Raw genomic sequence first — 25290 nt, 5'->3', positions numbered from 1 at the left:
AGAGGGGTAGGGGTGGGAGGGCAGGCTAACTGTGGCTCACACACACTTTTTCTGATATGGATTTTTATTTGGGTATTATAGGAGTAGCACTGGCCCAGGAAACACACATTGGCTCTCTTCGCCCAGTGCAGAATCCCAAGAGACCAGCGCTTCTGCTGCTCCTGGGTGATCACAGACACTTTTTCTGCCTTTTAGGTGCAGAAGTGATCTACAATCAGCTCATGAGTGACTTTGAAGCAGATGAGAAGGACTTTGAAGCTGACTCGTGGAGTTTAGCTGTGGATAATAATTACCTACAGCAGCACAAGAAAGAGGTGATGAAGCGCCAGGATGTCATTTATGGTGAGTACAGACACTAATGGTGGAGAACTGCTTCATCAAGTAGATTCCTTCAGGACTTTTATGGAAACATCAACTCATGTGGGGGAAGGGAAAAGTGATGAATTGATTACAAAAAAAAAATAAATTCATCATCCTTGCCCCAACAGAGCTGATCCAGACAGAGGTACACCATGTACGCACGCTGAAGATCATGACGTCCATCTTTCGGAAGGGGATGCTGGATGACCTGCAGATGGACCCGGCATTAGTACAGAACATGTTCCCCTGTGTGGATGAACTGAGTGAGATTCATGTGCGCTTTCTCACCCAGCTGCTGGAGCGTCGCCGAGATTCGCTGGTGGTGGACAGCAGCAAGAACTTTGTCATCAACAGACTGGGTGATATCCTCATTGGCCAAGTAAGTTCAGAACAGATGTGGAGGAAGAGCAAGAGGTTGTGTGCAGAAGTTTGTTAACTGTGCTGGGTCCTGAAGGGAACAGAATTTTCTGCAGGCCTGATGTAATAATTAGCCAAAGATGTTGTAGGCCATGAGCTGCCAGATCACACTTGAAGTTGAGACCTTTGTGATATGGAATGGTCATGCATAGCCATCATCTTTTTGTATATCTTTTTCTTCAGCTTGTTTGGAATTGAGGCTATGGTGCTAGTGCCATGACCCCTTGTTTATAACTACGCAGGAATTTTTTCCCCGTATTTTTTATAATCCCCTCCAACCAATTTTAGTCACTCCAATGACAGTTGTGGGTCAAGGGCTATGCACCAAGACTACTCTTGGAACCTAATCTGGCCACCAGGTGTCGCCATTGTGCTAGAATTATGATCCCCCACACCCTAGGGGCTGTGAATAAGGATGTGCATTTCTTTAGGAAATGCCAATGACATATCCCAAGTAATTGGCAAATGTAACTGAGCAGAAAAAACATGAAATTTTTGTGGGGTTTTTTTGTCGTCAATAGTGCACCCCCTTTTGGAAAGAGCATGCATTCTTAATGATATTGCTTCCGTCGTGACAGAATGACCCCCACTTCCCCCCCCCCCCCCCAGAAAAACTCCTAAACATTCCAGGAAATGACACATAATGAAAATTAGCTGAGAATACTTCCTGTATACCATCTCCAGCTCTGCGTGCCTTGGGGGGTTGAAGACCTGACCTGGGATTGAACACAGGTCCCTCGGCATGGCAGTGCACAGTGCTTTGTTAATTCTTGTGCTGCTCCGTAGAAAGAAGTCCTCTAGAACATACAGCATGTAGGACCTGTGGCAGAGGATTGCTATTTCTCTAATGCCAACTCCTTTCCTCTGTGATTTTAGAGGCCTGGCATGCAAAGGGGACTTTCTCCTCACCTCCAGCTGGACTGATGACCCTGCTACTGGTGCTGTACTTGCCTGGGGTTAGAGGTCAGCTCCTAAAGCCACATATGACCCTAACTCCTCAAATGGCAAGGACTAAAGAGGAACAGACTCTGAAAAGTCTTTACCCCTTTCCAATCCCCCATCCTTGTGTCATCATAAGCTTTATTTTAGGGTAGATATTCAAAGTGATTTATGCATTACAGTTAACCACAAAATTCATTATGTTCAAAATTCAGAGCTTGTCCCTGTGTAATATCTGGCAGGATATCTCGATGGCTGTCCAAAAGTTTAGGAAGAGGCATTCCAGGGAGCATGTGGGCACCTCTTCTGATGTCATATCTGCATAATTTTCAAAATCACCTTTTCTGAGTCCACTCTTCCTGGAGCCCTGTTGAAGATCTGCTGTTCAGTTGTCAAGTGCTTGATCATAATCACCACAGCAGCACCATTAGCTTTTCTTAGATTTATAATGTCATGAATGACTAGATATTCAGAGCTTTGAACTATTTTCAATGGCTATTTTCCTTAGAAATGTGAGAACTCAGTCTGCTCCTGCATAATTGCAGGGATCTTTGCTGACTCAGTGGGCTGGCTCTGTATCTTTTAGCTGTGGGATATTTTCAGTTTTCAGGTCCCAGTGCAGATCAGATGAAAAAAACTTATTCAGAATTCTGCAGCCGGCACAACAAGGCCATGAAGTTGTACAAGGAGCTGTTCACGCGGGACAAGAAGTTCCAGCAGTTTGTACGGGTGAGAGGAGGGGGCGTGGGATGTTCTAGTGCAATGAATTCTGACTGGAAGGTGGCTGTATGTGATGCTAAGTCCTTGTACCTCTCTCTCTTTTCAAACCCGCCAGCGAATGACCCGTTCCTCCGTTCTGCGTCGGCACGGTGTTCAGGAGTGCATCCTATTGGTAACTCAGAGAATCACCAAGTACCCAGTGCTGATTGATCGGATCCTGCAAAACTCCAAAGGTGAGAGACTGAAGCATGCTGGGGTTTGGGATCTCTGCAGGCGGTGAAGTCTCTTGCCCTGTCTACCCACATCCTGGGCTTTAGGCATAAAACATACAAGGAAATCCAATTTCTTTAGTAATTAGTTGTCTAATCTATTATATAGATATATTCATCTGTTAGAAGCACAGTATATGGGCATTGCAGAGGCTGTTAAAGCATCTAATTTATTTATTTAAAAACTGCAACTGTGTCTGGGAAAAGGTGACTAAAGTAGCAGATCCATAGTGTTGAGCATGGCCGATTTTCATGTCATGGGTCCAAAAGCAGTCTTGTACTTGAACTTCTGTAACATTTTAATTTTTTCACATAAAAGAAGGGGTTTAGGCTGTTATATTACACGCTGCTGTAATAGAATTCATTAAAACCTCATTTTTTGTTTCTGGTGACTTTAGTCACGTTTTCCCAGACACGGTCACAATTTATAAACCACGCAATCTACCATCCTTGGTAGTGTACAACTTAACAAACATAACGCGTTAAAAAAAAGATGAGGACTAAAATCTGAGCCTCATCAACATATAAAAATGTGCAGTAAAGCTTGTTCCATACTAGTAGACAAAACTCCACTACATCCGGTATCACTGCTTCTCACTGTGGCCTACTCTCTCATTTCGAACCTACCCAGGGAATGAGGTGGATCAGCAGGACCTAGCGACAGCCCTGGTGCTGGTGAAGGACCTAATATCGGCCATCGACCAGGAGGTCCATGAGTGTGAGAAGAATCTCCGTCTGCAGGATATCTACAATCGTGTGGACAACCGGGCTGCTACCCTGATCCATGGCAACCGCCACTTCCGCAAGGAAGAGCTGCTGCGGCGCCGGCTGATCCATGATGGGACCCTGCTGTGGAAAGCGGCCACGGGACGCTTTAAAGGTGAGGGTGAAGCCCCAGCAGAAGCTCGGACCGCCTGGCAAATGGTTTGGGAAGATCCTAGAACCCCCCCCCCCCCCCAAACATTTATTGTGATATGGTTCAGTGCAACAGCATGGGTAATACACAGATACGAGAAACAGGTCAGGTCAGTATTCAGCGGGTTTAAAGCTAACTGGGACAGGTGCTGGTATTGAGAGCGTCACTGAATATCAGCACAGACCACTGTGGCCCTATCTGGGTAGTGCCAAGGTGGTCTAGGGATGGAGCAAATTGGAGCCAGAAGTTACCACTGATATTCAGTGCCTGTGCCTGAATAGCTGTAGCTGTTATAGTTTATTAAATTTTGCTATACTGCCTTATTTGAGGCTCAATTCAAGGCGGTTTACAACTCAATCAAATCAATGAGAAAAGAATGTCATAAATAAAAGGATAGAGAGAGGGCCAGTTATCCCCCTTCCCATGTGTACCAGTCTCCCAACAGTTGAGCGGAGAAGAAAAAGGTTTAATCTAGTGTAAATGCATTTTCAAAAAGATATGTTTTTAGTCCCCTCTCAAGGATTTTGAGAACGCAAGTATAGTGGTAATGTTTTCCAAAGGAAAAGGGCACAAAAAAAAAAAAGGCACTGGTCCTAGTTATTTCCCAGCTTGCTTGTGCTGGGCCCACATCTATGATCATTCAAAGATCGGAGGTAGCATGTAGGAATATAGAGGATGGACCACATAAATAGCTGTCCCAATGGGTCCAGATAATTTTCTGAGTACTGGCGCTGAATATTGGTGGTATCTGGGTAGCTTCCGGAGCCTGCTGAAGACAGAGACATTCAGTGCTGGTAGTCAGATGTGGCCTGGAGCTGAATATCTGGTCCCAGATCTGCTCATGGTCATCAGCGTTTTGAAAAACACCAACTGCTGTGGACTGAATATTGACCAGGTATGTGAATAGCATTCATTTGCATGTATATGGCACCTGTGGAGGTGGATATGTAGTTGTGCCTATAGATGGACATGCAAGTATATGTAGGTGTGTCTACAGGTATATATGTAGGTGTACCTATAGGTAGATATATGCACCTATATGTGGATATGTATGGGTGCCTATAGGTTATATGTAGGTGTGCCTATAAGTGTATATGTAAGAAGCTATTGCACATGCTCAAGACTGCTAATAATTTTACCCTTGAGCTCCAGGGACTTTCTAGGTGACAGGAGGACCCTTGCAAACTCTCTCCCGTATGTGTGCATTTATCCTAAGTCTAAGCACTTCCTCAGGTCCCATAGGGAGGGAGCCCCCTGTTCATCTCCCAGGGTTGTGAGCTGTGTTTCCTCTTTAATTCTGGATTTGCTTTCATGGTCCTTTATCATTTCCTCTTATGCAGATGTCCTTGTACTGCTGATGACGGATGTCCTAATATTCCTACAGGAAAAGGACCAAAAATATACTTTCCCTGCCCTGGTGAGTCTCCCAGTCAGGTCCTTTCCAATTGCTTCCCTTCTTGTGATGCTGGCGGTCTGTTTTTCATATTTCTGTCTCTCTTTTGACTGACAGATTTGTCTCGTTCCCTACTCTCTGATTCTAGCTGGGTTTCATCAGCAGACCAGTGTAACAACTCGCACATGGACACCCCCGAGTGGTGTCTTAACAGAATGCCATGTAATCGTCTTCCAAAGTGGGGCTTCACACTTTTCCAGAGCCAAACTTGTGGAGCATGTCAAAATGTTTACCTTATAAAACCATTTTTTATACTATAGCAGCTCAAATTTTAAATAAACAAGTTCTTCCAACCTGTGTTAAACGAATACTGGAAAAATGAAAGTTGTCTTGTGTTTAATACGTGCCTTCGACCTGCTTCTCTGCTGTGGATTTCAAAGAGTAAGGTGATCTTTTATGGAACTGACACCACAAAAGAATGGATACATGTTATAGCGAATGCTACATACCTGTAGAAGGTATTCTCCGAGGACAGCAGGCTGATTGTTCTCATTGATGGGTGACGTCCACGGCAGCCCCTCAAATCGGAAACTTCTCTAGCAAAGTCCTTTGCTAGTCCTCGCGCGCCCGCGCGCACCGCGCATGCGCGGCCGTCTTCCCGCCCGAAACCGGCTCGAGCCGGCCAGTCCAGTATGTAGCAAGACAATACACTTCAAGGGAAGACACAACTCCAAAGGGGAGGCGGGCGGGTTTGTGAGAACAATCAGCCTGCTGTCCTCGGAGAATACCTTCTACAGGTATGTAGCATTCGCTTTCTCCGAGGACAAGCAGGCTGCTTGTTCTCACTGATGGGGTATCCCTAGCCCCCAGGCTCACTCAAAACAACAACCATGGTCAATTGGGCCTCGCAATGGCGAGGACATAACTGAGATTGACCTAAAAAATTTACCAACTAACTGAGAGTGTAGCCTGGAACAGAACAAACAGGGCCCTCGGGGGGTGGAGTTGGATCCTAAAGCCCAAACAGGTTCTGAAGAACTGACTGCCCGAACCGACTGTCGCGTCGGGTATCCTGCTGCAGGCAGTAATGAGATGTGAATGTGTGGACAGATGACCACGTCGCAGCTTTGCAAATTTCTTCAATGGAGGCTGACTTCAAGTGGGCTACCGACGCAGCCATGGCTCTAACATTATGAGCCGTGACATGACCCTCAAGAGCCAGCCCCGCCTGGGCGTAAGTGAAGGAAATGCAATCTGCTAGCCAATTGGAAATGGTGCGTTTCCCTACAGCCACTCCCCTCCTATTGGGATCAAAAGAAACAAACAATTGGGCGGACTGTCTGTGGGGCTGTGTCCGCTCCAGATAGAAGGCCAATGCTCTCTTGCAGTCCAATGTGTGCAGCTGACGTTCAGCAGGGCAGGAATGAGGACGGGGAAAGAATGTTGGCAAGACAATTGACTGGTTCAGATGGAACTCCGACACGACCTTTGGCAAGAACTTAGGGTGAGTGCGGAGGACTACTCTGTTATGATGAAATTTGGTGTAAGGGGCCTGGGCTACCAGGGCCTGAAGCTCACTGACTCTACGAGCTGAAGTAACTGCCACCAAGAAAATGACCTTCCAGGTCAAGTACCTCAGATGGCAGGAATTCAGTGGCTCAAAAGGAGGTTTCATCAGCTGGGTGAGAACGACATTGAGATCCCATGACACTGTAGGAGGCTTGACAGGGGGCTTTGACAAAAGCAAACCTCTCATGAAGCGAACAACTAAAGGCTGTCCTGAGATCGGCTTACCTTCCACATGGTAATGGTATGCACTGATTGCGCTAAGGTGAACTCTTACAGAGTTGGTCTTGAGACCAGACTCAGACAAGTGCAGAAGGTATTCAAGCAGGGTCTGTGTAGGACAAGAGCGAGGAGCTAGGGCCTTGCTGTCACACCAGACGGCAAACCTCCTCCACAGAAAGAAGTAACTCCTCTTAGTGGAATCTTTCCTGGAAGCAAGCAAGACGCGGGAGACACCCTCTGACAGACCCAAAGAGGCAAAGTCTACGCTCTCAACATCCAGGCCGTGAGAGCCAGGGACCGGAGGCTGGGATGCAGAAGAGCCCCTTCGTCCTGCGTGATGAGGGTCGGAAAACACTCCAATCTCCACGGTTCTTCTGAGGATAACTCCAGAAGAAGAGGGAACCAGATCTGACGCGGCCAAAAAGGAGCAATCAGAATCATGGTGCCTCGGTCTTGCTTGAGTTTCAACAAAGTCTTCCCCACCAGAGGAATGGGAGGATAAGCATACAGCAGGCCCTCCCCCCAATCCAGGAGGAAGGCATCCGATGCCAGTCTGCCGGGGGCCTGAAGCCTGGAACAGAACTGAGGGACTTTGTGGTTCACTCGAGATGCGAAGAGATCCACCAAGGGGGTGCCCCACGCTTGGAAGATCTGGCGCACCACTCTGGAGTTGAGCGACCACTCGTGAGGTTGCATAATCCGGCTCAGTCTGTCGGCCAGACTGTTGTTTACGCCTGCCAGATATGTGGCTTGGAGCACCATGCCGAGACGGCGAGCCCAGAGCCACATGCTGACGGCTTCCTGACACAGGGGGCGAGATCCGGTGCCCCCCTGCTTGTTGACATAGTACATGGCAACCTGGTTGTCTGTCTGAATTTGGATAATTTGATGGGACAGCCGATCTCTGAAAGCCTTCAGAGCGTTCCAGATCGCTCGCAACTCCAGGAGATTGATCTGTAGACCGCGTTCCTGGAGGGACCAGCTTCCTTGGGTGTGAAGCCCATCGACATGAGCTCCCCATCCCAGGAGAGACGCATCCGTTGTCAGCACTTTTTGTGGCTGAGGAATTTGGAAAGGACGTCCCAGAGTCAAATTGGACCAGATTGTCCACCAATACAGGGATTCGAGAAACTCGTGGACAGGTGGATCACGTCTTCGAGACCCCCAGCAGCCTGATACCACTGGGAGGCTAGGGTCCATTGAGCAGATCTCATGTGAAGACGGGCCATGGGAGTCACATGAACTGTGGAGGCCATGTGGCCCAGCAATCTCAACATCTGCCGAGCTGTGATCTGCTGGGACGCTCGCACCCGCGAGACGAGGGACAACAAGTTGTTGGCCCTCGTCTCTGGGAGATAGGCGCGAGCCGTCCGAGAATCCAGCAGAGCTCCTATGAATTCGAGTTTCTGCACTGGGAGAAGATGGGACTTTGGATAATTTATCACAAACCCCAGTAGCTCCAGGAGGCGAATAGTCATCTGCATGGACTGCAGGGCTCCTGCCTCGGATGTGTTCTTCACCAGCCAATCGTCAAGATATGGGAACACGTGCACCCCCAGCCTGCGAAGTGCCGCTGCTACCACAGCTAGGCACTTTGTGAACACCCTGGGCGCAGAGGCGAGCCCAAAGGGTAGCACACAGTACTGGAAGTGGCGTGTGCCCAACTGAAATCGCAGATACTGTCTGTGAGCTGGCAGTATCGGGATGTGTGTGTAGGCATCCTTCAAGTCCAGAGAGCATAGCCAATCGTTTTGCTGAATCATGGGGAGAAGGGTGCCCAGGGAAAGCATCCTGAACTTTTCCTTGACCAGATATTTGTTCAGGGCCCTTAGGTCTAGGATGGGACGCATCCCCCCTGTTTTCTTTTCCACAAGGAAGTACCTGGAATAGAATCCCAGCCCTTCTTGCCCGGATGGCACGGGCTCGACCGCATTGGCGCTGAGAAGGGCGGAGAGTTCCTCTGCAAGTACCTGCTTGTGCTGGAAGCTGTACGACTGAGCTCCCGGTGGACAATTTGGAGGTTTTGAGGCCAAATTGAGGGTGTATCCTTGCCGGACTATTTGGAGAACCCACTGATCGGAGGTTATTAGAGGCCACCTTTGGTGAAAAGCTTTCAACCTCCCCCCGACTGGTAGGTCGCCCGGCACTGACACTTGGATGTCGGCTATGCTCTGCTGGAGCCAGTCAAAAGCTCGCCCCTTGCTTTTGCTGGGGAGCCGAGGGGCCTGGCTGAGGCGCACGCTGCTGACGAGAGCGAGCGCGCTGGGGCTTAGCCTGGACCGCAGGCTGTCGAGAAGGAGGATTGTACCTACGCTTACCAGAAGAGTAGGGAACAGTCTTCCTTCCCCCGAAAAATCTTCTACCTGTAGAGGTAGATGCTGAAGGCTGCCGGCGGGAGAACTTGTCGAATGCGGTGTCCCGCTGGTGGAGAGACTCTACCACCTGTTCGACTTTCTCTCCAAAAATGTTATCCGCACGGCAAGGCGAGTCCGCAATCCGCTGCTGGAGTCTATTCTCCAGGTCGGCGGCACGCAGCCATGAGAGCCTGCGCATCACCACACCTTGAGCAGCGGCCCTGGACGCAAGATCAAAGGTGTCATACACCCCTCTGGCCAGGAATTTCCTGCACGCCTTCAGCTGCCTGACCACCTCCTGAAAAGGCTTGGCCTGCTCGGGGGGGAGAGCATCAACCAAGCCCGCCAACTGCCGCACATTGTTCCGCATGTGTATGCTCGTGTAGAGCTGGTAAGACTGGATTTTGGCCACGAGCATAGAGGAATGGTAGGCCTTCCTCCCAAAGGAGTCTAAGGTTCTAGAGTCCTTGCCCGGGGGCGCCGAAGCATGTTCCCTAGAACTCTTAGCCTTCTTTAGGGCCAGATCCACAACTCCAGAATCATGAGGCAACTGGGTGCGCATCAGATCTGGGTCCCCATGGATCCGGTACTGGGACTCGATCTTCTTGGGGATGTGGGGATTAGTTAGAGGTTTTGTCCAGTTCGCAAGCAATGTCTTTTTTAGGACATGGTGCAAGGGAACAGTGGACGCTTCCTTAGGTGGAGAAGGATAGTCCAGGAGCTCAAACATTTCAGCCCTGGGCTCGTCCTCCACAACCACCGGGAAGGGGATGGCCGTAGACATCTCCCGGACAAAGGAAGCGAAAGACAGACTCTCAGGAGGAGAAAGCTGTCTTTCAGGAGAGGGAGTGGGATCAGAAGGAAGACCCTCAGACTCCTCGTCAGAGAAATATCTGGGTCTTCTTCTTCCTCCCACGAGGCCTCACCCTCGGTGTCAGACACAAGTTCACGAACCTGTGTCTGCAACCTCGCCCGGCTCGACTCAGTGGAGCCACGTCCACGATGGGGGCGTCGAGAGGTAGACTCCCTGGCCCGCATCGGCGAAGCTCCCTCCGCCGACGTAGTCAGGGAGCCCTCCTGGGAGGTGGCCGCAGTCGGCACCGCACGCGGTACCGACGTCGGGGACCTCACCCCGGGTGATGGGCCAGCCGGCGCCACGCTCGACGGTACCGGAGGCGCAAGCACCGCCGGTACCGGAGGGGAAGGGCGCAACAGCTCTCCCAGAATCTCTGGGAGAACGGCCCGGAGGCTCTCGTTCAGAGTGGCTGCAGAGAAAGGCAAAGAGGTCGATGCAGGCGTCGACGTCAGAACCTGTTCCGGGCGAGGAGGCTGTTCCGGGCTGTCCAGAGTGGAGCGCATCGACACCTCTTGAACAGAGGGTGAGCGGTCCTCTCGGTGCCGATGCCTGCTGGGTGCCGACTCCCTCGGCGACCCAGAGCTCTCGGTGCCGACTCGGGGAGGCGACCGGTGTCGATGCTTCTTCGATTTCTTCCGAAGCATGTCACCGGAGCTCCCCGGCACCGACGAGGAGGACGTAGAATCCAGCCGTCGCTTCCTCGGGGCCGAGGCCGAAGGAGGTCGGTCTCGGGGGGGCTGTACCGCAGGAGCCCTCAGGGTAGGAGGAGACCCACCCGAAGGCTCACCGCCACCAGCAGGGGAATGGACAGCCCTCACCTGCACTCCTGACGATGCACCACCGTCCGACGACATCAGCAGACGAGGTCCCGTACCACCGACGTCGATGCAGCTATCCGATGTCTCGGCGCCGATGCAGAGGCCCGATGCCTCGATGCACTCGATGCAGGGGCGGCCGAGGAAGATGGTCTGGACGCTGACGACGTCGATGCACTCGAAGATCCCGGTGCCGATGCCGACGAAGAGCCCGAGAACAACACGTTCCACTGGGCTAGTCTCGCTACCTGAGTCCGCCTTTGAAGCAGGGAACACAGACTGCAGTTCTGAGGGCGGTGCTCGGCCCCCAGACACTGAAGACACGACGAGTGTCGATCAGTGAGCGAGATAACCCGGGCGCACTGGGTGCACTTCTTGAAGCCGCTGGAAGGCTTCGATGTCATGGGCGGAAAAATCGCGCCGGCGAAATCAAAGTCCGAAATGACGGAAAAAGAGCACCAAAAAATTTGTAAGGGAGAAAATCTCGACCGAGGCCGAAAAGAGGCCTACCCCGACGACGAAAGAAAACTTATCGGGGCAAAAAGCTGGGAGTACGGGGAGGATTAACACGAAACCCGGGGGGGGGTTTCCGGAGCACTTCCCGACACTTGAAAAGACTTTTCCGAAGAAAAACACATCAAAATAAATTTGGACGCGCGAGGTCGACTTTCCGGGGCTCGACACGGCGAAAACACGACCGTACCGAGTGCGGACAAAAGAAGACTGGCCGGCTCGAGCCGGTTTCGGGCGGGAAGACGGCCGCGCATGCGCGGTGCGCGCGGGCGCGCGAGGACTAGCAAAGGACTTTGCTAGAGAAGTTTCCGATTTGAGGGGCTGCCGTGGACGTCACCCATCAGTGAGAACAAGCAGCCTGCTTGTCCTCGGAGAAAGACTAGATTTAGTAAAATACGCACTGAGTGTTATTCTGTATATGGAAATCCATTAGGTGTCGTTTATAGAATAACACTTAGCACTGGGATCCGTACCCAAGTATTTGCACTAACTGAAACCTGGTGTGAATCCTCGCACCTAAATTAGGTGCGGATCCCCCAAATTCTATAACACTGCGCACATCTCTAGTGAACACCCCTGACCTACCCATTCCCCTCCCATGGCCACGCCCCTTTTCAGTCACACACTAAACAATTTACGTGCTCATCTTTATAGAATAGCACCTAGCAAGATGCATGTGTAGATTCAAATAGTTGTCAATGCCAAAATTTGATTGTTAGTGCCCAATTATTGGTGTTAATTGGCTCATTATTAAATTGTGCGCACACCCAAATTTGCACTTGCAATTTTGAGCACCATTTATAGAATTTGGGGGTATGGAGGTAATTCTGTAAAGTTGTGACCTAATCTTGGCATCCCATTGGCGCACACTGAATGCCAATTCTATGATGGGACCTTGGCACTAAGATTATAATAGTAGTGCAAGCTACCATTGGTGCACCAGAAAGATAATGCATCATCAGTTATGCCTGCCGTAGACATGGTGTAGCTGTTGGTTGCTTAATTCGGCAAAGGTGCATGTAACTTACAGGATTCTGTAAGGTTTGCATGTCGACAGGTGCCTCCACCCGTTGGCATTCCTCCTAGCACTTAAAGCACCAAACCAGTTATGGGCGCCTTTACAGAATGGTGCTTAGCGTACTTACACACATCACTGCCAATTTTCTCGGCAGTAATGCATGTGAGTGGCGCGTAACCGTAGGCGCCAATTTATGGACTTGCCTCCCAAGCACATCTACACACATCTTAGTTGGTGATCTTGTCTCAACTCCCTGTTCCCTGCCCTCCACATCTCCCTTCCATTCGCCTGCAGGACAAGCCAGTGGTGATCTCCCTGCAAAATCTCATTGTCCGAGACATCGCCAACCAAGAGAAGGGCATGTTCCTGATCAGCGCTGCACCCCCAGAGATGTATGAGGTTCACACTGCCTCCAGGGAGGACAGGAACACCTGGATGAAGGTCATTCAGCAGAGCGTCCGAGTGTAAGCAGCTTTTCCCTTGGGTATAGTAGACATTAAGACTCCCATTGGGTAGCACTTTGAGCTGTTCCAGGATTAGCTTTAAATTCAGTTAGATACAGGGAAATTGATGACACGACTGTTACAGCAAGTGGGTGGTTCCAGATATGTGTCACAAATCAGAGATGCACAGGGGAGTACTCAGCATACTCTGGAGGGAGTGAATGAAGTATTCCGGCAGTTTTATGAAGCTTTATATTCCCCTCCTGAAGATCAGGGGCTTCAAGCCGAGTGTTACTTAGCAGGACAATCACTGCCCCAGATCACAGAGATACAACAAAGTAGCCTTAATAGATTAATAACAGAGGAAGAGGTGAGTTGGGGTATACGTGCCAGCCCATTGCATAAGTCTCCTGGAGTGGATGGGCTCTCCTCTGAGTTTTATAAACTCCTTAGCTCGGATATTGTACCCTGCTTGACAGAGGTTTTCAATAAATGTATAGAGCTGGGGGGTCTACCAGAGTCTTTAAGGAAGGCACAAATCATAGTCCTGTTAAAACCAGGCCGTGACCCACTCTTAGCCAGTTCATATAGACCTATTTCTTTGCTTCCTTTTGAAACAAAATTACTGGCAAAGATTCTGGCAAACAGACTGGCACGGATCCTGCCGGAGATAGTGGAGGAGTCTCAGGTGGGCTTTGTACGAGAAAGATCAGTAGCTCGAAATATGAGACAGATTCTGGGAGCGTTGGAAAGCCTACATGAATCATCAACCCCGGCCTTAATAATTAGTTTTGATGCCGAAAAGGCATTTGATCGGGTTAACTGGGACTTCATGTTTGCCTCCCTGAAGGCATTTGGGATGGAAGGGTTTTTCCTACATGCCATAGAAACGCTGTACCAGGGGCCTGTTGCGGAGGTATGGGTAAACGGGCAGGCATCTGCGACGTTCGGGATTGCCAGGGGTACCCGACAGGGATGTCCCCTCTCGCCCCTTCTTTTTGTGTTGGTGCTTGACCCTCTTATAAGAGAAATCCAGAATATGAGGGAGGTGAGAGGGGTACAGATACAGCAAACTTCCTTTAAGATCTCGGCCTTCGCAGATGACCTTTTGACTATAATACAGGACCCCCAGGTGTCCTTACCGTCACTATTGGACATTTTTGCTGAATTTGGGGATTACTCTGGTTTTCGGCTCAATCTAGACAAATCTGAGGTTATGACACTTCACATGAGGGAGGAGCAGTGGGAAAGTTTAGGTTGTCCACTTAAGAGAGTGGGGGAGGCGTTTAAATACCTAGGGATCCAACTCACCAAGGACCCCAAGCTGCTATATAGTGCTAATGTAGAATACTTGCTAGAAGACACCAAGAGGACACTGGGAAGATGGGCAGGGCTACCGATATCGTTAATAGGCCGCATCTCCTTGTTTAATATGGTGCTTTTCCCTAAATGGCTTTACTTTTTACAGACAATCCCATTATATCTCAAGCACCAGGAAGTGAGATCTTTACAAAAACTGCTTTCAAAATTTTTGTGGGCTGGGAAACGACCCCAGATACGATTTTCACAACTGGTGAGGCCTTGGAGGAACGGGGGGATGGGAATGCCGGACATTAAACGCTATAATGTAGCATGTTTACTGCGCCACCTAGGGGACTGGTATCTGCAGAGGGAGGATTATACCCCATTGGGGATAGAAATAGCAAGGTGTAGCCCCTTAAACCTGATGTATGTCTTACATGGGACATTGAAGGACCTACCCACAAGGTTGAGGACTAGTGTATTAGTGTGGCCCTTAAAGGCCATATGGAAGGACTTGGCTAGGCTGTGGACCTTTGATCCTAGATGTAGTAGATTACTACCCCTTCTAGGGAATGAGGCGTTCCGCCCAGGGGCTGAAAATCCTATAGTGAGATCCTGGGGGGAAGGAGATAAAGTACTTCTACATTATTGGTTGGAGCCTAGTGGTAATCTTAAAACAATGGCCGAATTAAACCTAGACGAAGCGGATTGGGGGGTATGTTTTGCATACGAACAGCTTAGACATTATATAGCTTCACTTCCCCGAGATGCACTTGGTGTTCCCCGAGATGCACTTGGTGTTGATCTGACCACTAAGATGGGGGAATTATTTGAGATGATATCAGAGGATCCTATTTCGATATCCATATTACATAAAAGGCTGCTACTGGCAAGACCACAGGGAGACCTCACACGAGTGGCAGCAAAATGGTCAGCAGACACACAAAGAGGGATCACCCCGGGAGATTTGTTAAAGGGTTGGAGGGGAGTTCTGAAATGGACGCAAAACGCAAACCTCCGAGAATGCCAGGTCAGAGTGATATACAGGGCATATACCTCTCAGTCTCGACTGAATCAGATGGGATACATAGAATCTGCCCAATGTAGACGCTGTGGGGCACCGGACAATAATTTCTACCATGCCTTTTGGAAGTGCTCAGCTATAACAGCCTTCTGGACCAGGATAGTTAGATATTTAGAAAGAATAGGAGGGAAAACGGTCAATCAGCAGCCTACGAGTATTCTTTTGGGTTGCCATGCTCCAGTGGAGGGGGGTACGAGATACCAGAATATAATGGCCCATAAGGCTTTTTTGGTGGGTATGAAGTGCATACTTGTTAACTGGACACAAGAACTGAACCCCTCCTTTTGGCAATGGAGGAATCGCCTACATGATTTACTTACGATGGAGCTCCAGGACTCTCTGCTTAACCCTCGGACACAAAGCAATTTTTTCCTTACCTGGGAAGGATATATTAACACTTTGTCCCATAGGGCGAGGAGTCATATTATTAATAAACTTGGTGCATTGTCCAAACTTCCCTCGGCAACTAATGGAAATTAATTGGGATTATAGTCCTCTTTCTACCACCATTTAGGAATTGGAAAGACAGTAGAGCAGACCACGGTGGGGGGGGGGGGGGGGGGGGGGGGGGGGGGGGGGGGGAGGGGGGGCTTAGGAGGGGGGGTAATAAAGGGGGGGAACCTATTTGGAGTTATATTAGCCCTTCCCCAGCAGGATATGGACGTCTTCCGGAGAGGGGTAGGAGGGCCATCAGACCACAGGCCCCCTGGCTCTCTTACGGAGAGGAGTAAATTAACACATTATGGTTTGATCTTAAGTCAAGGCTTTGTGAATGTACAGCTGATACCTGAAGGTGGTTATATCTTTGGGGGGCAAGCATTTGAACATATGGTGTCAATTGGTTGAATGGAAAGATGGGGGGGAAGGGTTGTTGGGAAATTGTGGTTAATAGATCTTGTTGATTACATGTTAGTTAACAGTACAAGGGGGGGGGGGGATAAAGTTAAAAGATTAATGGAGACGAGCAATATCGTACAATTTCTGTACTTGGTGTGTGTTGCTTGATTGTAAAGACATTTATATTCTGTAAACACCATTTTTGAGCTTCATTAATAAAAACTGTTGAAACCTAAATTCAGTTAGATACAGTGCGTTTTTTCTAGCAAAAAAGGTGCCAGTACTCAAATGCTAGGTTACCCTTCAGGGGTGGGGTGATCACTGAGGGACTCATCCCACAATAGCCAGGCCCCCTGCAACCAGTCATAGAATCTATGACAAGACAGAATTGGTGTGTAGAGCATGAGCTCTTTCATTAAAACTTGGGGTCCATGGGTCAATTTTAGCAGACAATGGAAAAAGGTGCCGGTACTCAGTACCCCCAAGTACCCCCTCAAAAAAACCCCTGGTTAGATATATTAACTAATTAGCAGGGCAGGTCAGCCATTAGGCAATACTAGGTGGTTGCCTAGGGCAGCAGTTCCTTGGAGGTTTCAAAGAGCAGAAGGGGCAAATAAAACAGTAGGTACTGACAGCCACAAATTCAAAGAATCATCAGCACTTACTTTAATCTACATTTTTATTGGACATTTGTGTGATGATCATGATTGTTCAGTTTAATTATTATGATCTGGGGGGTGGGGGCAGAGGCTATGGGCCTGAAACTTAATTGAGGGGGAGTGTAAGGCTGAAGGTTTGCCTAGAGTACTTGCCACCCTTGTACCTGCTGTGCTGATTATGAAGGTCTAGACTAGATTGGAGGAGGGGGGTTCTTTACCTTTTCAGGGCAGAGTAAAGAAGTTCCTTGTTTTTTTTATTTTAAAGAATTTCCAAAGATGAATATGTATGCAATGCCTCCATTGTATGAAAATAAATTTCATACATATTCATTCTTGAGATCCTGAAATCCTGCATTGGTGGATCCCTGGTGTAATGGAAGGCATCCCAACTTGCAGAGGTTCCAGTTTCCCACAGGACTGGTACTACAATTTGGGGGTAGGGTTGGGCAATGTGTACCTGATCCAGTGTGACTGATACCTAATGGATTCTGTCTTAGGTGCCCCAAAAGGGAGGATTTTCCGCTGGTCGAGACAGAAGACGAGGCCTACCTGAGAAAACTGAAAGGTAAGAAGAATGCCGAATATTTCAAGCAGAATGGGTTCTAAATCATATTCCCAATCAACGTCTCCCCCAAACTTGGCTTCTCCAATGAAGGGTACAGGGTCTTTTTTTTTTTTGTAAGATGCACTGGTAAGATTGTATTAAAGTTTTTGGGAGGGGAGAACCCAGAAGGTCTCTTGTCACTTTAGGCTCCAATGGAACCAGGGCTGGCAATGATGAACTTCACACCTACCTAGGGATTTTTCCACTGTTTCCTTATTTTAGGCCAGTCATTCCAGAACCTGTATTCATGGGTCCCAAATATGACCACTAGGTGTTGCCATTATATGATGAGTGGGACACCCTCTCCTCCAAAGGCTGGAAACGCAGCCCTGGCTGACCCGGGTAGTCAGATACCTGAGACAGGATGTGAACCCAGCTTCCTCGGCTCTGCGTAGCACTGCCACTGAACCATCAGGCTTGTCTATACATTTCATAGATCTATATCATATTTCATGGAGCTCTTTCATCTCAAAAGCAGAGATGTTTCCTGACTACTGAAGATGTTTGTGGGTTTCATGGTAGAACAGGTTCATGGAATAATTTCCCATTTCCTGATATAAGAAGATTAAATAGAGGACTGCTTTGGTAATCGCCCCCCGCTTCCCAGAAATCAGCTCTGATTCTTCCACCTTTGCCAGATGAGATCCAGCAGAAGGACAGGGAAATTGTGGAGCTTCTGGAAGAAAAAGTCAGCCTTTTTGCTGAAGTGACCCAGTTTCAGGCCGGTGAGGAGGCAACCAGCATTGTGAACTCCCGGAACCTCTTCCGAGCCGAATCGTCAGAGAGTCCCCGTGGCGAGAGGATGGTAAATGAAGCCATTAAAGAAGGTGAGACCACAGAGACTCATGCGGTCTCCAGACCTGTCAACCTCCAGGTCATTTCAAACCAGGAGGAGACCTTTAACCTAATCCTGTCAGATTGAGTTTGGGCTTACCCTAGAAGTCAAAGCTAGTAGCTTGTGAAGTATGCACTAAGCTTTAGACCCTGCAGGTCAAATATCTTGGATCAGATATCAAAAATCAAATGGCAGTCTTGAAAATTCAAGTTGGTCAGTTTAATTTGATTATTTCTGGAAATTCCTTCTTAGCTTGAGACGCTACACAAGATCCCATTTTTGGCAAAGGCTCTCTGATTTTTCTTTTTCTTCTAGTTGAAGGGCTCAAGGAGACCATCCTAGGAGCTGGATTCGAGCTGTTGTCTGCTGGGGACCAGAATTACTCCGTTGATTTGAACAGTGGCACCACTACACACCCCAACAGTGCTGCAAGTATGTGGGGCCTTTTTATTGGCATTAATCCTCTTGTGCATTGGCATTAGCCACCTTATAGCATGTGGTGTCTCCAAATTCCACAGTAAAACAAATGATTTTGATCTGAGGGTGGGTGTTAATCATTCCGTTGCACAGTCTTTAAGCTGCTCCCCTATAATTTCCCCATCCCTGAACCTCTGAAGCAGCCATCTTAGCAAGAGTCAGTCTGATTGGCTGTGATGTCACAAGTGATGTCACTTGCTCTATTGTTAGTACTGGTGCAAACATTGCTGCCCCCAGGGGGGTCTAGGAAACAATTTAAATTAATGTAATGACTCTGTAGGAAAATTTAGAGGAGGAATGTTCTATAGAATTGTTCTTCAGTGTTAAAAATAAAGCAAAAGAATGTTTTGTTGGTTAAGGCTTTCCCTTTGCTCTGCAGATGGTGAGATGGGAAGTATCAATGGGTCTGTGGAGTTCTGCAGGACAGATTCAGAATCGAGTCAGAAGGTAAAACTGTCATTTCTAAGGTTAATGCAAGAGTTAGTTGAATTTGGCAGCCTGATTGATCAGTTTCTTATCATATGATTTCCTCTCTCCCCCCTCCCCCCCCCCCCCCCCCCCCCCACCAACACACACATCTATCAAGCACATCTTGTGCTTGGTCCAAATCTGGAAATAACTATCTGGGCCTGAGACTGCATCTACTTTAGTGCTGGTCTCCATATGGCCACTAGGAGGCTCTATTAGACCTGGACCAGATTTGGCTGTCTTTTAGTATGGAACCAGTGCCCTGGGTTCTGCTCAGTTTCCACATACAGAGAGAAGACGCCACCATTTGCTCCTCTGAATCTGTCATAAAATTAGGCAGAGGACAGAGTTAACTTGATACTGGCTTCTCTCTGCAGGATCGGAACGGTAACCAGCTGCAGCAGAGGACGCCCCAGGAGGTGAGGATCTGACATGGAACTGTGTGGTGTACCATGAAACAAGGGCAGGGTAGTTGCTTTAATGCTGGAGTGGGCATTGTTTTTCCTGGCCCCTGAGCCCCCCCCCCCCCCCCTCAGGGCAAATGGAATATCTGGGACTCTATAATCTTTTTTTTTTCCAATTTAGATTTTTTATTAAACAGCCAAAATAACATCAGTGTGAGTTCGCAGACTCCAATTCTATTCAACAGTTTAACTTAAACACCTTATTACATCCTTACATTTTCTCTTTAGTATCTACCCCCTCCCTTTACCCCCCTCCCTACCTCCCCCCAACCTCCCTCCCCCCCCCCCCCCCCCCACTCCCCAGTTTTCTTCAGTCCGTAGTCCTATACTTTCCCCATTACTCCATCCAAATGTATCCATTCCTCTGCTGTAGGGCGATATCGCCCTCTGCGTCTATCTGTTAATTTCTCCATTGTGACCACCACTTTGAGTTTCTCTATCCAATCCTGCCCCACCGGGCCCTTTGTCTGCTTCCATTTCAAGGCTATCGTAGATTTTGCCGCTGCCAGACCCATTCTCTTAATACGGCATTGCCACTTCTTCCCTCCCTTATTCCCCACACCTAATAAGCACCAGGTGGGATCACACGGGAATAGTTGCCCCACCGCTTTGGTTAGAAAGGCTGTTACCCCACTTCCCAATAGACTCTTATTACTGGGCAATCCCACCATATATGAATAAATGTGCCCTTTTCCCTCTCACACCGCCAACAGAGATCTGATGAAGCGAATGCTACATACCTGTAGAAGGTATTCTCCGAGGACAGCAGGCTGATTGTTCTCACTGATGGGTGACGTCCACGGCAGCCCCTCCAATCGGAAACTTCACTAGCAAAGTCCTTTGCTAGCCCTCGCGCGCCCGCGCGCACCGCGCATGCGCGGCCGTCTTCCCGCCCGAAACCGGCTCGAGCCGGCCAGTCCAGTATGTAGCAAGACAATACACTTCAAGGGAAGACACAACTCCAAAGGGGAGGCGGGCGGGTTTGTGAGAACAATCAGCCTGCTGTCCTCGGAGAATACCTTCTACAGGTATGTAGCATTCGCTTTCTCCGAGGACAAGCAGGCTGCTTGTTCTCACTGATGGGGTATCCCTAGCCCCCAGGCTCACTCAAAACAACAACATTGGTCAATTGGGCCTCGCAACGGCGAGGACATAACTGAGATTGACCTAAAAAATTACCAACTAACTGAGAGTGTAGCCTGGAACAGAACAAACAGGGCCCTCGGGGGGTGGAGTTGGATCCTAAAGCCCAAACAGGTTCTGAAGAACTGACTGCCCGAACCGACTGTCACGTCGGGTATCCTGCTGCAGGCAGTAATGAGATGTGAATGTGTGGACAGATGACCACGTCGCAGCTTTGCAAATTTCCTCCATGGTGGCTGACTTCAAGTGGGCTACCGACGCTGCCATGGCTCTAACATTATGAGCCGTGACATGACCCTCAAGAGCCAGCCCAGCCTGGGCGTAAGTGAAGGAAATGCAATCTGCTAGCCAATTGGATATGGTGCGTTTCCCTACAGCCACTCCCCTCTTGTTGGGATCAAAAGAAACAAACAATTGGGCGGACTGTCTGTGGGGCTGTGTCCGCTCCAGATAGAAGGCCAATGCTCTCTTGCAGTCCAATGTGTGCAGTTGACGTTCAGCAGGGCAGGAATGAGGACGGGGAAAGAATGTTGGCAAGACAATTGACTGGTTCAGATGGAACTCCGACACAACCTTTGGCAGAAACTTAGGGTGAGTGCGGAGGACTACTCTGTTGTGATGAAATTTGGTGTAAGGGGCCTGGGCTACCAGGGCCTGAAGCTCACTGACTCTACGAGCCGAGGTAACTGCCACCAAGAAAATGACCTTCCAGGTCAAGTACTTCGGATGGCAGGAATTCAGTGGCTCGAAAGGAGGTTTCATCAGCTGGGTGAGAACGACATTGAGATCCCATGACACTGTAGGAGGCTTGACAGGGGGCTTTGACAAAAGCAAACCTCTCATGAAGCGAACAACTAAAGGCTGTCCTGAGATCGGCTTACCTTCCACTTGGTAATGGTATGCACTGATTGCACTAAGGTGAACCCTTACGGAGTTGGTCTTCAGACCAGACTCAGACAAGTGGAAAAGGTATTCAAGCAGGGTCTGTGTAGGACAAGAGCGAGGATCTAGGGCCTTGCTGTCACACCAGACGGCAAACCTCCTCCAATGAAAGAAGTAACTTCTCTTAGTGGAGTCTTTCCTGGAAGCAAGCAAGATGCGGGAGACACCCTCTGGCAGACCCAAAGAGGCAAAGTCTACGCCCTCAACATCCAGGCCGTGAGAGCCAGGGACTGGAGGTTGGGATGCAGAAGAGCCCCTTCGTCCTGCGTGATGAGGGTCGGAAAACACTCCAATCTCCACGGTTCTTCGGAGGATAACTCCAGAAGAAGAGGGAACCAGATCTGACGCGGCCAAAAGGGAGCAATCAGAATCATGGTGCCTCGGTCTTGCTTGAGTTTCAACAAAGTCTTCCCCACCAGAGGAATGGGAGGATAAGCATACAGCAGACCTTCCCCCCAATCCAGGAGGAAGGCATCCGACGCCAGTCTGCCGTGGGCCTGAAGCCTGGAACAGAACTGAGGGACCTTGTGGTTCACTTGAGATGCGAAGAGATCCACCAGGGGGGTGCCCCACGCCTGGAAGATCTGTCGCACCACACGGGAATTGAGCGACCACTCGTGAGGTTGCATAATCCTGCTCAACCTGTCGGCCAGACTGTTGTTTACGCCTGCCAGATATGTGGCTTGGAGCACCATGCCTTGACGGCGAGCCCAGAGCCACATGCTGACGGCTTCCTGACACAGGGGGCGAGATCCGGTGCCCCCCTGCTTGTTGACATAGTACATGGCAACCTGATTGTCTGTCTGAATTTGGATAATTTGGTGGGACAGCCGATCTCTGAAAGCCTTCAGAGCGTTCCAGATCGCTCGCAACTCCAGAAGATTGATCTGTAGATCGCTTTCTTGGAGGGACCACCTTCCTTGGGTGTGAAGCCCATCGACATGAGCTCCCCATCCCAGGAGAGACGCATCCGTGGTCAGCACTTTTTGAGGCTGAGGAATTTGGAAGGGACGTCCCAGAGTCAAATTGGAGCAAATCGTCCACCAATACAGGGATTCGAGAAAACTCGTGGACAGGTGGATCACGTCCTCTAGACCCCCGGCGGCCTGATACCACTGGGAGGCTAGGGTCCATTGAGCAGATCTCATGTGAAGGCGGGCCATGGGAGTCACATGAACTGTGGAAGCCATGTGGCCCAGCAATCTCAACATCTGCCGAGCTGTGATCTGCTGGGACGCTCGCACCCGCGAGACGAGGGACAACAAGTTGTTGGCCCTCGCCTCTGGGAGATAGGCGCGAGCCGTCCGAGAATCCAGCAGGGCTCCGATGAATTCGAGTTTCTGCACTGGGAGAAGATGGGACTTTGGGTAATTTTATCACAAACCCCAGTAGCTCCAGGAGGCGAATAGTCATCTGCATGGACTGCAGGGCTCCTGCCTCGGATGTGTTCTTCACCAGCCAATCGTCGAGATATGGGAACACGTGCACCCCCAGCCTGCGAAGCGCCGCTGCTACCACAGCTAGGCACTTTGTGAACACCCTGGGCGCAGAGGCGAGCCCAAAGGGTAGCACACAGTACTGGAAGTGGCGTGCGCCCAGCTGAAATCGCAGATACTGTCTGTGAGCTGGCAGTATCGGGATGTGTGTGTAGGCATCCTTCAAGTCCAGAGAGCATAGCCAATCGTTTTGCTGAATCATGGGGAGAAGGGTGCCCAGGGAAAGCATCCTGAACTTTTCTTTTACGAGATATTTGTTCAGGGCCCTTAGGTCTAGGATGGGACGCATCCCCCCTGTTTTCTTTTCCACAAGGAAGTACCTGGAATAGAACCCCAGCCCTTCTTGCCCGGATGGCACGGGCTCGACCGCATTGGCGCTGAGAAGGGCGGAGAGTTCCTCTGCAAGTACCTGCTTGTGCTGGAAGCTGTAGGACTGAGCTCCCGGTGGACAATTTGGAGGTTGTGAGGCCAAATTGAGGGTGTATCCTTGCCGGACTATTTGGAGAACCCACTGATCGGAGGTTATGAGAGGCCACCTTTGGTGAAAAGCTTTCAACCTCCCTCCGACAGGCAGGTCGCCCGGCACTGACACTTGGATGTCGGCTATGCTCTGCTGGAGCCAGTCAAAAGCTCGCCCCTTGCTTTTGCTGGGGAGCCGCGGGGCCTTGCTGATTCGCACGCTGCTGACGAGAGCGAGCGCGCTGGGGCTTAGCCTGGGCCGCAGGCTGTCGGGAAGGAGGATTGTACCTACGCTTGCCAGAAGTATAGGGAACAGTCTTCCTTCCCCCGAAAAATCGTCTACCTGTAGAGGTAGAAGCTGAAGGCTGCCGGCGGGCGAACTTGTCGAATGCGGTGTCCCGCTGGTGGAGAGACTCTACCACCTGCTCGACTTTTTTCGCCAAAAATGTTATCCGCACGGCAAGGCGAGTCCGCAATCCGCTGCTGGATTCTATTCTCCAGGTCGGCGGCACGCAGCCATGAGAGCCTGCGCATCACCACACCTTGAGCAGCGGCCCTGGACGCAACATCAAAAGTGTCATAAACTCCTCTGGCCAGGAATTTTCTGCACGCCTTCAGCTGCCTGACCACCTCCTGAAAAGGCTTGGCTTGCTCAGGGGGAAGAGCATCAACCAAGCCCGCCAACTGCCGCACATTATTCCGCATGTGTATGCTCGTGTAGAGCTGGTAAGACTGGATCTTGGACACGAGCATAGAGGAATGGTAGGCCTTCCTCCCAAAGGAGTCTAAGGTTCTAGCGTCCTTGCCCGGGGGCGCCGAAGCATGTTCCCTAGAACTCTTAGCCTTCTTTAGGGCCAAATCCACAACTCCAGAGTCATGAGGCAACTGAGTGCGCATCAGCTCTGGGTCCCCATGGATCCGGTACTGGGACTCAATCTTCTTGGGAATGTGGGGATTAGTTAATGGCTTGGTCCAGTTCGCAAGCAATGTCTTCTTCAGGACATGGTGCAAGGGAACAGTGGACGCTTCCTTAGGTGGAGAAGGATAGTCCAGGAGCTCAAACATTTCAGCCCTGGGCTCGTCCTCCACAACCACCGGGAAGGGGATGGCCGTAGACATCTCCCGGACAAAGGAGGCAAAAGACAGACTCTCGGGAGGAGAAAGCTGTCTCTCAGGAGAGGGAGTGGGATCAGACGGAAGACCCTCAGACTCCTCGTCAGAGAAATATCTGGGATCTTCCTCTTCCTCCCACGAGGCCTCACCCTCGGTGTCAGACACAAGTTCACGGACCTGTGTCTGCAACCTCGCCCTGCTCGACTCCGTGGAACCCCGTCCACGATGGGGGCGTCGAGAGGTAGACTCCCTCGCCCGCATCGGCGAAGCTCCCTCCGCCGACGTAGTCGGGGAGCCTTCCTGGGAGGTGGCCGCGGTCGGTACCGCACGCGGTACCGACGTCGGGGACCTCAACCTGGGCGATGGGCCAGCCGGCGCCACGCTCGACGGTACCGGTGGCGCAAGCACCGCCGGTACCGGAGGGGTAGGGCGCAACAGCTCTCCCAGAATCTCTGGGAGAACGGCCCGGAGGCTCTCGTTTAGAGCGGCTGCAGAGAAAGGCTGAGAGGTCGATGCAGGCGTCGACGTCAGTACCTGTTCCGGGCGTGGAGGCTGTTCCGGGCTGTCCAGAGCGGAGCGCATCGACACCTCCTGAACAGAGGGTGA

At 50.2% G+C, this 25290-nt stretch overlaps 1 protein-coding gene across 3 annotated transcripts in view; it reads left to right on the top strand.

The window, feature by feature from the left end:
* The window catches only part of ARHGEF2 (Rho/Rac guanine nucleotide exchange factor 2), a 234150-nt gene that overhangs the window by 192744 nt on the left and 16116 nt on the right, over positions 1-25290 (top strand). For 2 of the 3 annotated variants that reach the window (XM_030187065.1, XM_030187066.1), the window contains 12 exons: positions 196-342; positions 489-739; positions 2320-2445; positions 2552-2669; positions 3337-3585; positions 4962-5038; positions 12653-12822; positions 17181-17248; positions 17926-18114; positions 18438-18554; positions 18979-19046; positions 19445-19486. In XM_030187065.1, coding sequence (XP_030042925.1) covers positions 196-342; positions 489-739; positions 2320-2445; positions 2552-2669; positions 3337-3585; positions 4962-5038; positions 12653-12822; positions 17181-17248; positions 17926-18114; positions 18438-18554; positions 18979-19046; positions 19445-19486 — 1622 coding nt within the window. The remainder of the gene's footprint in view (positions 1-195; positions 343-488; positions 740-2319; positions 2446-2551; positions 2670-3336; positions 3586-4961; positions 5039-12652; positions 12823-17180; positions 17249-17925; positions 18115-18437; positions 18555-18978; positions 19047-19444; positions 19487-25290) is intronic. The other variant, XM_030187067.1, reaches the window with a different exon arrangement.

The sequence above is a fragment of the Microcaecilia unicolor genome, chromosome 14, assembly GCF_901765095.1.
Source record: "Microcaecilia unicolor chromosome 14, aMicUni1.1, whole genome shotgun sequence".
Taxonomy (NCBI): Eukaryota; Metazoa; Chordata; class Amphibia; order Gymnophiona; family Siphonopidae; genus Microcaecilia; species Microcaecilia unicolor.
The sequence above is the reverse complement of the archived record's forward strand: the minus strand, read 5'-3'. Positions and strand labels throughout refer to the sequence as shown.